A 12,634-nucleotide genomic window follows, 5' to 3' on the forward strand; every position below is an offset into this window, starting at 1 on the left:
AGGTTACCAACCACAGTGCGGCGTGCTTTATCCCCCACACTCTGGCCCACACGCAGCCCTCAACATTTGTATGACAAGACCCGAATGTCCATATACCACCACTAGTGAGTGTTTACCCTACCAGCAGGCACACTCATTCCCTCATCAGCAGGTGCAGTATTAGACCCGATAACTCCCGCCCTGCACGGCTCATAATAACACCTAACAAATGCCATAGCTCCGGATTGTACATTTCACTAACCTCATTACATTCAGCAAATACTTTAAATGAGCTGTATCGGCTGTGTACAGTATCAATCTTCTGACAGATGACCTCACGGCCAAGTTTATCTTTCAGATAAAGTTCCAGCATCTAAGTCTGGTGTAAACTTGGAAGCAAAAACACTCACCAACTTGGTCTAGACCATTTTGATGTTACCCATAGCTCCAGTGCCAACAACAGACATGACATTACCAGACTTCTTTTTCTGCATGGGAGTGACGGTAAACAATCTTGATTTTGATTTAACAACAGCATTCTTGGATCCCTGACGTCGGCCCTTTTTCACAACATGACTCCACTTTGGAGAGCCTAAGAAAGACGTTAATCCACTAGGTCTATCCGCTGTGGTAGTCTTCTCCACACTCGGAGCATTCACAGTGAAGTTCCCCACTGCAGCTTCCTCGACAGCACCCAAGCCCGAGTCTTCCTCCAATGCAGCCCCTAGCTCCGTGCCTTCCATGCCTGTGGCTCCATCCATCGCCGCCGACACATCCGGACCATCGCCCAGGGTCAGATTAGTAGAACGCTCAATGGCACACACTCTACGATTAATATCCATTGTAATAGCATGAAGATCTTCACCTACATTGGCCTGTAGCTGCATTGCATGTTTTATGGAACAAATCTCAGCACTCAGCTGCTGCATTCTCCCAAGTAAGCTAGAGACATCCATATTAGTAAATGTTACCAGCGGCAGCTCATCCAAATAATGAGAAACAAATCTCTGAGAATTTTCCACACACACATTCATCACTTTAAGGCAACTTTTTATATTGTTAACATCTTTCTGTGGCCCTTTGTGGGAAACATTCCGTTGTGTAGTAGGGCAGAGTTCAAACAACACTTTCTTCGAGGTCTCGATCCACTCAGAATCAAAAGTGTTTGTAGCCACCAGGACAATCTCGTCCTGGCTTAATGTCTTGATTTTTACAGCAAGAAAGTTAAGTAACTCATCCTCTACAATATCTTTGCCATCAACAGTCTTATAGATCTCAGGTTTTGTTCGAGGTCATTTGAATGCAGACACAGACACAGCCGCGCCTCGTGCTGCAGCGTCAGCCATCTTGAACCCTCCTTTCAATACACTATTTACAGATATTACGGTTTCATTTTCTGTTAATGCATGATTTTCTGTAAAGCTGCTTTGAAACGATGTGTGTTGTGAAAGGCAATATGCAAATAAAAATTACTTTACTTGACGCTAGATTTGTTTTTAAATCGAAAAATGTATGTAGCGATCCGCAAATGCACAAGAAGCGATCCACAAATAAATGCGCGCAGTTCACAAATAAATGCTGGACAGAGTTGTGTTTGAGTTAAAAATAGTTAAATCATTTTATTTATTTGTGAATTCACTTTATTTTTGTGAAACTCCTAACATATATTTATAAATCTCATTCTTTTTATTTGTGAATTCATTTCATTTTTGTGAAACTCCTTATATTTATTTGTGGATGTCATTCAATTTATTTGTGAACCAACTTTCTATTTGTGAATCTCTTTCCATATAGTATGTTAATATGCAACAATTCTATCTCCATAACTGAGAGCTGAATTGGACTGACAGTTGAAAGAAAAATCTAACTCTGGCAAAGGATCTGGATCACACGAAATCTGACGCATGTTTTAGGCAGATATCATGCCATACTCAAAAGTGGTTCAAAGTGGACCCCTGTTGTTTGAATCTTTTTCAAGGAGCATGAAAAGACTCCTTGGTATCTTTACTGGTATGAATATGTGCACAACTGATCATACAATGTTGAGCTCACACTGTCATTTGTAATTCAACATTTAGCAATAAAAATAAGTGAGATAATCAGACATCAAATCAACTTGTAATATACCAAGGGGAGGCACTGTTTCTTTGGTTACTGGCCAATTGAAGATAGAGGCAAACAGGCGACTTCAAAGTTTCAAACTTGCCTTCAAATTTAACAATGCACTTGGCAAGGTTAACCATTTTTTTTTAAGTAAGAGTACTCTGGGGCCAGGGTAGCTCAGCGAGTAAAGACACTGACTACCACCCTTGGAGTCACGAGTTCGAATCCAGGGCATGCTGAGTGACTCCAGCCAGGTCTCCTAAGCAACCAAATTGGCCTGAGTCACATGGGATAACCTCCTCGTGGTTGCTATAATGTGGTTCGCTCTCGGTGGGGCACGTGGTGAGTTGTGCGTGGATGCCGCGAAGAATAGCGTAAAGCCTCCACACATGCTATGTCTCCATGGTAACACGCTCAACAAGCCACATGATAAGATGCATGGATTGACGGTCACAGACGTGGAGGCAACTGAGATTCATTCTCCGCCACCCGGAACTATGCCACCATGAGGACTTAGAGCGCATTGGGTATTGGGCATTTACAAATTGGGGAGAAAAAGGGGAGAAAAAAAAAGTAAGAGTACTCTGCTTTCTGATCACATGGTTTCTTTACTGGTTTCAGTGAAAAATGGCATGTGCTTACCTGGAGAGTCCTGTAAGATCCCTCGTCAGCTCCAATAAAAGATTATTAAGAATTAGTCTTCATTAAAAAAACAAGGCAAACTTCCAGAGCTTATTATCATTAAACACTGCTAATTAATATTAATGCCCTAAACATAAAGAGACCTTGAAGTCTTTCCCCTCAGGCCATTCGCTAAGAGGGTCAGGAAGATATTCATAATGAAATAGCTGCAATAAAACTGAAAAGACTTTGTAAAAAGACAAAAGATCTTTAACAGCTATGACTAATATACACTGTTACACAATTTCTCAAGTTTAGCAAGAAAACAACACTGTGAATAGGAATTGTGAATAACCCCCCTGCATTTTAGCAGGACCCCTTTACTGTGAGAGGACAACCTCTTATTTTTGGAGTTATGTCAAATCATATATCTTAAATATGTCATGGTGTAATATTAGTTTCAATAATTAAATAAATGTGAATTTCTTGCCTTGTCTTTAGGTAAAAATGTAAATGTAGTTCTTCGAACAGATTTGTGCAATTCCTGAAAGCTAAGTGAAAGATGTTTTATTTTGCAGACAATTCATTTATAACCTGAACTTGGGCGGTACATCCAGTTTTGTCAACACATTTAATTAATTTTCTAATGCAGTGTGACTCAGTTGGTGTCATTTCCTTCCTCAGAGCTTCTCTATCTAGCCTAATGTCAGGTGGGAAACAAACTGGGGTGATGCTGCTGAAAACAAATTTTTATTTAGTTCTGTGTGACTTAATGTACAAAACAGTTCCGCTCACCTGATTCTTGAAGGTGATTCACACTGAGGTGTGAGGAAGATCTCATCAATCATTTAACCTCTGGGTTGTAGGACTCACACTGAAAGATCTTACAATAAGAACTACTACAGTGGTGGGCCGTGCATTTAATGTCTAGGCCTTCAATGTGATTCATGCCATTAAGAAAACACAGTTTCACAATGAATAAGACACCCTATGCCTTTGGGCATCATACATTATGTCGCAGCTAACTAGTAATACCAATTGACATTTTAAAAACACATCCACGCACGAAAGCCAGAACTTGAAATGACACTTAATGCTCAAGCAAGCCTAATTTTAATTGCAGCATGACTGTTTTGTGAAATGAATGTCTCTCGAACAGACATTCAAAAATCATAATTTTTCATATGAATCTACCAAGGAGGTCTATAATACCTGGAAAAATCTATCTAATAATATTTGCGATTTAAATGTTGCTTGCAATAAATTTCGTTTTGTCAGGGAACATGATTATGCTGCATTCCATTCAAGTTGGATGCGGGATATTCCTACTTGATATCTCCGACCATAAATGCATTCCATTCCCCAATATTCGGAAGATGACGTTTAAGGAAACAAAACTGCAACGCTCCCGTTAGCTTAGCAGGGGTTTGACTCTCATTAGAGATGTCTCCTAGCAACCCAACTGATAAACAATGCTGCAGCGCTAGCATTTGTGCTTCAGATGTACGATAATCAAAAGAGATTATAATGTTTTATACACCTGTTTCTGCAGGCGTTTGTTAAACAACCTTTAATATATTTTTTATCGATATTACTTAATACAGTGAATGTTTATCACTTACTTTGTATATCTCCCTGAGTGTCAACATGTTTGTGTGACATCATGCCCCTGCATCTCTGTGAAATCGGAGTTGAGAATTTCTGCACGAGCCTACAAGTTGTAATTCTGACTTCAAGATGCATTCCATTGCACTTTTCCTAGTAGGAAGTTGAATGGAACGCAGAACTACTTTTCAAAACTTGATCGGACACTGAATGCTCAAGCAGCCTAATTTATACTTAGAAAACTCCTGATGTTGCTATAACATTGCAAAAAGAACTTAACAATTTACTTGAAGTGAAAATCAGCCCTTATTTCCTGATTAATAAATTAAGCAATCACATGGTCAAGCAGAACATCTCGGGTTTTTAAATCCATAAGGATCTCTTTCTCAATGGCAATAGCGGCAGTAATGACAGTCGACTCGTCAGTAAGATCTCGCGCTCTTCACTTTAAAATTACATACATCACTTAAAGCGTGATTGTGTCACTCAACGCCAGCTAGAAGGCCTGGACTGGGACATATCCTAAAGACCACAGCCACCAAGAACAAATAAATCAATCTGATTGGCTGATGAATCTGACAATCTGACATTAGATGCGCATTCATTTGCACTGTTGAGGGATTCTGTAGAAATTCTGAAGGCCTGAGGGGGTGGAGCTCAAACTCACACGCTGCTTCAGCTAACCAGCATGGCTTTGGGCGTGCGATTTGTGAAACAGTTGTCACGCTTCACTTGTAAGCATCAAGGAATAAATTCTGACTGGATAAACTTTTTGTTTTTCTCTGTTTGTTTGTAGATTAATTAAGAGTGGAAAGCGATTAAAAATACATAGGCAAAAAGGTGATTGAGAATGAAAGGATGAAAACTATTTATTTATTTGGCATGTTACGCCAGCAGAGAAGGCTTTGCTGGCCTTGAGAATTCGCCACTGCACTACTACCATTATCAGTTCTATGTCTCGTTTTAGGGTTAGGTCAGGGTTTGGGCTGGGGTTAAAGGGTATTTCTCACCTGACAAGATGTTTTCAACACATTTATTAAGGAGGTAATACATTCTGATATTCTCTGCTGACATGATGTTGCCCTTCTTATAATGGTAGCTCAATTTACCAGACATGCGTGACAGCCAAAAAAGGTGGTCATGCTCAGCAGGTATGTAGCTACAAAGCTGATGTGTGTAGTTTTTTTATGTATCCCAGCTTATAACATGCATAGTCAACTATTAAATAGACATTTGTAGGTTGATTTTACTTAAAGTAACACTGTGGCTGCTATTAAAATAATGGTCTGTTGTTTTGAGCGACCCATCCAGCCAGACACAGCAACGTTGTCTTGACTAATCGTGTCAAAACAGTGATTAAATTTTGCAGTTTCGTTTAGTGACACTAGTGGCACAGAATTACTGGTGAACAACTGGAATTGTTTGTTTGAATTGGGTCCTTTTAATAAATCAAACTGAACTAAACTGTCTGAACTCAGCTGATGAATTACGGTCAAAAACAAACTCGTGAGTTATTGGTTGGTCTGCTTACACAAATCAACAATTAGTCACTTGACATGTGTGAGGGCCTCATCTTGCTGCATGTCTTTCGACTGCAGATTTTTACTCAGCGAGTTTACAGGGAAAAATATGTCATAGCAAATGACCAGTGAAAAAATGTACTTTATTTTTTGTAACTCGTTTATTCTGACATAAAACCACAGCAAGATCACTGCTTTGATGGCACAAACGCTTCCAGCTAGGAAAAACGGTAACTGCGCAGCGATTTTGCCCACAACTAAATTAAAGGGATAGTTTACCCAAAAATTTAAAATTCTCTCATCATTTACTCACCCTCATGACATCACAGATGTGTGGCTTTCTTACTTCTGCTGAAAACAAAGATTTGTAGAAGAATATCTCAGCTCTGTAGGTCCTTACAATGCAAGTGAATGGGTACCAACAGTTTGAAGCTCCAAAAAGCACATAAAGGCAATGTAAAATTAATCCATACGACTCCAGCTGTTAAATCTATATCTTCAGAAGCTAAATGATATGTGTGGGTGAGAAACGGATCAATATTTAGTTCCTATCAATCTCCACTTTCACGTTCTTCTTCTTTTGTTTTTGCCGATTCGCATTCTTCCTGCATTTATAGTAAAAAAGGACTTAAATATTGATCTGTTACTCAGCCACTCCTATCATATCGCTTTTGAAGATATAGATTTAACATCTGGTGTCTTTTGGATTACTTTTATGCTGCCTTTATATGCATTTTGGAGCTTCAAAAATTTGGTACCCATTCACTTGCATTGTATGGACCTACAGAGCTGAAATATTTTTCTAAAACTCTCTGTTTGTGTTCAGCAGAAGAAAGAAAGTCATACACATCTGGGATGGCATGGGGTTGATTAAATTCCCTTTAAGGTGACAACAAATATAGGTAAAAAGGGCGTGGTTCAGAGGACTAGTGTTGAGCACACTTTAACAGTAGAGTAGATCATATAGCATACACTGTATGTTTTATATATATATATATATATATATATATATATATATATATATATATATATATATATACATTCTTACTTCACAAACCAGTGACTCTACCTTAATTTGTTTCATTTTTGTTTCAAATAATTTTATTGACTTTTTTATTTAAATGTTTCACTGGTCGTGGGGACCCCCATAGAGGGCGATGCCTGGCGCGGTCGCACCATACAAAAGAGGGCTCTGCATGTGCAAATCCAAACAAAGAAGTCAGGCAACACTATATGAGTACATATTTTACCGCTCACCAACACGTTCGAGTTATGTGTGAAATAAATCGCTTTTATATATTTTATTGAAACAGAACGCACAAACGAATCAGCAAAATCAACCGGACTTCCCAAGGCTGAAGTCACAGCATCTGGGTTTTACCCGAAATAGGCGTGGAGCTGGGGGCGGGTCAAGGGGCGGAGTTTTAAGATCAACTCTCCTGCGTGAATCCTCACTCATTCCCACTGCTTGTCCAGACTTTACCTGCGCGCTTCACTCAGAGCAGCCCGATCCTGATACTCTTTCATCGCACTGATCCAGCGACTCTCTCTTGATCCAGCCAACTTCAGCAGTTCAATTTTGTTTTGTTTTTACATTCCCTTCGGACACAAGTGACTGTATAAAGGAGAAACAGGATTCTCTTTAAGGATGCATTTGGTTATCTTCCTTTTCGGTGTCTTTATTGCAGCCGTGATATTGCCTCCAGGTATGTAAACACTGATAATGCCAATGTTCCAATCTCATTCTCCCGTTCTTTCATTAAACATCACTGTCATGATCCGAGACTTCTGTTTAACAGGTTCGCTCCTATAGTGACGACTTTTTATTACTTCCTTGTATGAATGAAACTTCAACAAGTGTTCATAATAGATTTTGTCGCAGTTCGTTTGGCAATCATTACCAGGACATATGTTGTACTTTTCAGTTTTCCCACGTTAAGAGCAAGAGGTCAGTTCTCCACCTGAAGAAGATTAAACCATCTGTGGTCGCCTGGAATATTCACAATCATTCGTTTTTTTTTTTTTTTTTTTATCACCAGTAGTAGCGGACTGTGATGAAGCTTAAACTTATATTAAACTTTAATTAGTATTAATATTGAACATTAAAAATGAAGAGCGTTTCGACTTTTAGTTTGGACGGAAATTCTAATGTATCACTTGATACAGGCGACGTAATTTTGTGTTGACACTACGTTATGTTTTCGGTTTCTGATCGGCTGCATCACGAGCCACATAGAAACACTGACATCACACTTGCAGCTGTTTGTGAAAACCCCGTCATATAATATGCGTCAGTCCCAAATAGAAACTAATCGCCGAAATTATTAAGTGGTTATTTTGGTGTCATTCATGGCGTGTTGTGCCGCATGTACAAATGTTACCAAACTAATCTGTAATGAAAGTCTGACACTGACAGGATCTGAGTGTTGAGATCCGCGTGAACGCAAGTGCCCAGCTAGAATCGTCTCTGAGCGCATTTGTGCGCTGTGTGTGTGTGTGTGTGTGTGTGTGTGAGAGAGAGAGAGAGAGAGAGAGGGAGAGGGAGGGAGGGAGAGAGAGAGGGCGCGTGCATGCTTACGCGAGGTTGCGGAGGTGGAGGACGGCTTGTGACAATTTCAGTCATTTGACTTGTAGATGGTTTTATAAGTGTCACATGTTGTTTTTCCATCAAACATTAAAGGAATAGGTCATCCAGAAATTAGAATTGTCTCATCATTTACTCACCCTCATGCCATCCCAGATGTGTATGACTTTATTTCTTGTACAGAACACAAATGAAATTTTTTTGAAGAATATCTCAGCTCTGTTGGTCCACACAATGCAAAACAACAGGGTCCACAACTTTGAAGCTCAAAAAAGCTCATAAAGCTCACTTTATATATATATATATATATATATATATATATATATATATATATATATATATATATCTCCAACTTTCACATCATTTTTTATTTTATTTTTTTTTATTTTTTTTGTGATTCACATTCTTTATGAATATGGCCACCTAATGGGTAGGGAGGAGAATTTATAGTAAAAAAAAAGGAGTTGATCTCTTTCACACCTATCATATAGCTTCAGAAGACACAGATTTAACCACTGGAGTTTTATGGATTACTTTCATGCTGCCTTTATGTGCATTTTGCTGCTTCAAAGTTCTGGTCACCATTCACTTGCATTGTAAGGACCTACAGAGCTGAAATATTCTTCTAAAAATCTTAATTTGTGTTCCACATAAGACAGAAAGTCATACACATCTTGGATGGCATGAGGGTGAGTAAATGATGAGAGAATATACATTTTTGTGTGAGCTAATCCTTTAAATTCATGTCTTTTATTCACCTTCATATAGATTAATGTTCTCTCACAATTCATCTTTGTTCGGGTGGAATGTTGTGTAACTGTGGGAATGGGGGTTCTGTATAGCTCATCTTTTTTGGATAAAAAAGGGCACATAAAATATATATTCACTTTATGATGCTCTTATTTGCTCTGATGGTGATTATTTTCAATTCTCTGTTTGGCTCCTGTTTAAAATCATATGTTTTCAGTGCATATCCACTTCTTACCAAACAATCACACTGGTTTCTAAATATTCATTTTTAGTGTTTCATTGAACCTAATAGCTAATGTTTTAGGCTGTAACTCAGTGTCAGAGTGAATCTATTTTTGTTCACTCAGTACCATTTCAGGACATTCCATATAATGGCAAATGTGTTCAAATCAAATTAAGGAAGCTCCGTCATAAGGCAGGGAAATGCACTTCATGTGCTATTTTAAAAAATAATCCTTGTGCATTTTTTTTACCTCTTTGAGGAACTACAGTTTATTTTATTGTATGTATGGCAAAGTATCTTTTATTCATCATGGAAGAATGCCAGTGAAAAGTCATTGGAAAATAGTACAGATTCTCTTCAGGCTATTGTTTTGTGAGTTTATCCTATCTGAATGGGTGTGGTTCACCCTCTTGCCTGAGGTCCCAACACCATCCTTTGGTATTTCCCAGTGTAGTTTCGAAGTGAGAAAACATGACATCTCATGATTTATGCTGAAATGTCAGGCATGTTAGTATATGTCTGGTTTCTCCCTATGCAAAGTGTATAAGTTAGTGTTGAGGGGGTTGTTGCCCACCCTAAACAAACACATACATGCACACACACAACACATAGCCTCTATTTTATGGGTATTTGCCATTTTGACCCTTTGGCTCTTTTTACTTGCTGTACGTGTTTAAAAGGTCAGTTTATCTGAAGTGCTGTCATTGAAGTGCCTCAGCCATCTTTGTGAGCTCTGTCGTTGGATGTTCACCTGCTGTCTTCCTGAATACATTATTTGATTTGTCAGTCATTTAACATAATCTAAAAAAAGACTTGTTTCATCAGTTAAGAATATTTCCTCTTTCCTAGAGATATCGCTCAAAAAGCTGCATGATTAAAGAACTGATGAGTGAAGGCTAGATTTAGTAGCATGCATTACAAAGATTTTATTAGTCATTATGATGTTTGCAATAAAAGGAAATTAGAAATTCCAGGGTGCATTTGTATAGTGCAATTTTGAATTTTTGTGAAAAGGTTTTCACATGGCATCCTGTGGGGTTACACCGGGGATATTTCATGTTAAAAGCACAGTGTTTGCTTTACGTATGCAACTTCACAAAAAGGTTTGGTTCAGTGATGTCACTTCGAATGGCATTTGAGTGAGAGACCACAAAGAGGAACCAAAACTCCCTGAAATGGAAAACATTGGTCTTTGTTTGGCATGGGTGATGGAAACCCTAATTCTATTAGGACCAATACACTAAAAGGCGTCTCCACCAGGAAATTCCACTTTGGATCACTTGAGCATTCAACCAAGAGACTGATGTTCATATGGGGGTTGGGGGGGGGGGTATTTTGTAATTGTTTTATTGGCAGACAGGGTTTTGAGCTGATTAATGTCAGTTCCACTTAGATATTAAATGAGAAAAAGCATGTTGTGAAAATAGATGTCTTATTAATATTTGCATATTCATTTAGTGTAAGCCTAACTACGGAACTGCTTCCAGGAAGAGATGATGGGAGCATATGGTAAAAGCTAATTTTACAGCTTTGGGGCTTTGTTCTTCTCAAATGGTCGGAAGAGGATAAAAAATGGAAAATATGTTGAGAGCAAAAGTGAACAGTTGATTCATGTGGTAAAATGTAGGTAGTGTGCTGAAATTATTGGATTCAGGTTTGGATCACACTGACAGGCTTTATTATTTGCTTTTGGACCAACCGTTTAAAATGGTAAGAGTGCTGAGGCCATTATGTCATCATTTATTCATATTTAAATTCTCTCCAAACCACTCGCATACATGCACGCACATACACGCTCCATATCCCTATTATAGGCTTTTACAGTAAATTACTCAGGCTATGTGTTGGATCGAGCATCTGCTTACCATGAACTTCCCATGGGGTCTTTCTTGTCCATCATATGCACTCCCCTTTCATTTGCTAATGGATTAATCGGAGCACAGCTAAGGGAGACCTGCTGTCTGCATCGCCCAAAACGACCCCAGGAGAATTCACCCAGTCTAACAAATCTTATCTACTCATCTGTTTCTTCAACCCTCCCCTCATTCATCTCGCACCCATTTTTGTGCCACAAATCAAGAGGAATGCTTTCATTAGGTGTGTTTAAACTGTTTGATGGACAGTTCTTTTGATCTGATACCAGCTTGTGTGTACAATAAAAAAAAAAATTTTCCCAGGATTGCTGGTTAATAGAAGGTGGTGTATGGTCTTAAATAGGAGACCATTCACTGCCAGCGTGTGCATCAAAGGAATATTGTTTTCTCACTTTAATATTGTTATTCAAATAAGCTGTGTAGTGATGCACAGCAGGGAGATACAAGTGCATGGCTTCAGGATAAGCTGTAAATGAAAGAGAAAAAGAACTAACTTCTGTGTGCTGTACACAATAATGTAATTTTCTCAGCGGAGCTCTCATCTGCACAATCCGTAGCAAAAATGTTTAATTCTCCTCCCGGTGGCTGAACTGCTTTTCGCAGAGTTGTGAAAAGCTCGAGGTGGCATGCATTCAAATCAGTATCTGTCATAGAAATCTTAACTGACCGTTAGACACCAACCTCTGCTGTCACTTGGATAAGGGCCGTTTAGCTGGCAATCAGAATATGGAAATCCAATATTTTAAATGCGCCAGTTCATTGCTGCACACACTACACACGGCATCTGAAATTATGGAGATATGTTTATTTGCATTTATTTAACATTAATGATTCTCTGAGACTGAATACCAAAAGAGTCTGGCAGCTTGTCAGGCTATAAGGGGGCCTACACACTAGAGGAAGCTCTGAAGGAGCGTTTACCAGATGCGTACGCTCCATTTTGAGGACTTGGAAAGAGCTTAATTGGTTTGAAATCAAGTGGGAATACAGCGAATTGGGTAAAAGATGCCTATGTCAGAGTGCATTGCAGCAGAAGTAAACATTTTCAGAAGTAGGATTGGGAACCTTTTTAAAAAAATAAAATAAATAAATACCGGAACTGAATGATGGACTTTTGTTTACGTTAAGGGTTCTCGAATGTGCTTTCTTCCATCGATGTAGACGGGATACCATGCTTAAATATTCTGACAGTATTTTTCTGCTACCACATAGTGGCATTATAACACTGCTAATGAATCAGCAGCAGCAGCGCGAAACATACAGTGTGATCAGTACCACTGATTCCCGAATGAAGGACTCTTATGGGCCAGTTCATTTGAATCTACTGCGCAAAAAATATTGTTCTGCCAGTGTAGTCCAATTCGAATGAATCGCA

At 38.8% G+C, this 12,634-nt stretch overlaps 1 protein-coding gene across 2 annotated transcripts in view; it reads left to right on the forward strand.

Annotated features, from left to right (window-relative positions):
- Positions 1-7,287: 7,287 nt before the first annotated feature.
- alcama (activated leukocyte cell adhesion molecule a) overlaps positions 7,288-12,634 on the forward strand; it is a 106,757-nt gene continuing 101,410 nt past the window's right edge. For both annotated transcript variants that reach the window (XM_051683712.1, XM_051683713.1), the window contains exon 1: positions 7,288-7,534. In XM_051683712.1, the coding sequence (XP_051539672.1) occupies positions 7,477-7,534 (58 nt within the window). In that variant the 5' untranslated portion in view covers positions 7,288-7,476. The remainder of the gene's footprint in view (positions 7,535-12,634) is intronic.

This window comes from Myxocyprinus asiaticus, chromosome 42 (genome assembly GCF_019703515.2).
Source record: "Myxocyprinus asiaticus isolate MX2 ecotype Aquarium Trade chromosome 42, UBuf_Myxa_2, whole genome shotgun sequence".
In the NCBI taxonomy this organism is placed as follows: Eukaryota; Metazoa; Chordata; class Actinopteri; order Cypriniformes; family Catostomidae; genus Myxocyprinus; species Myxocyprinus asiaticus.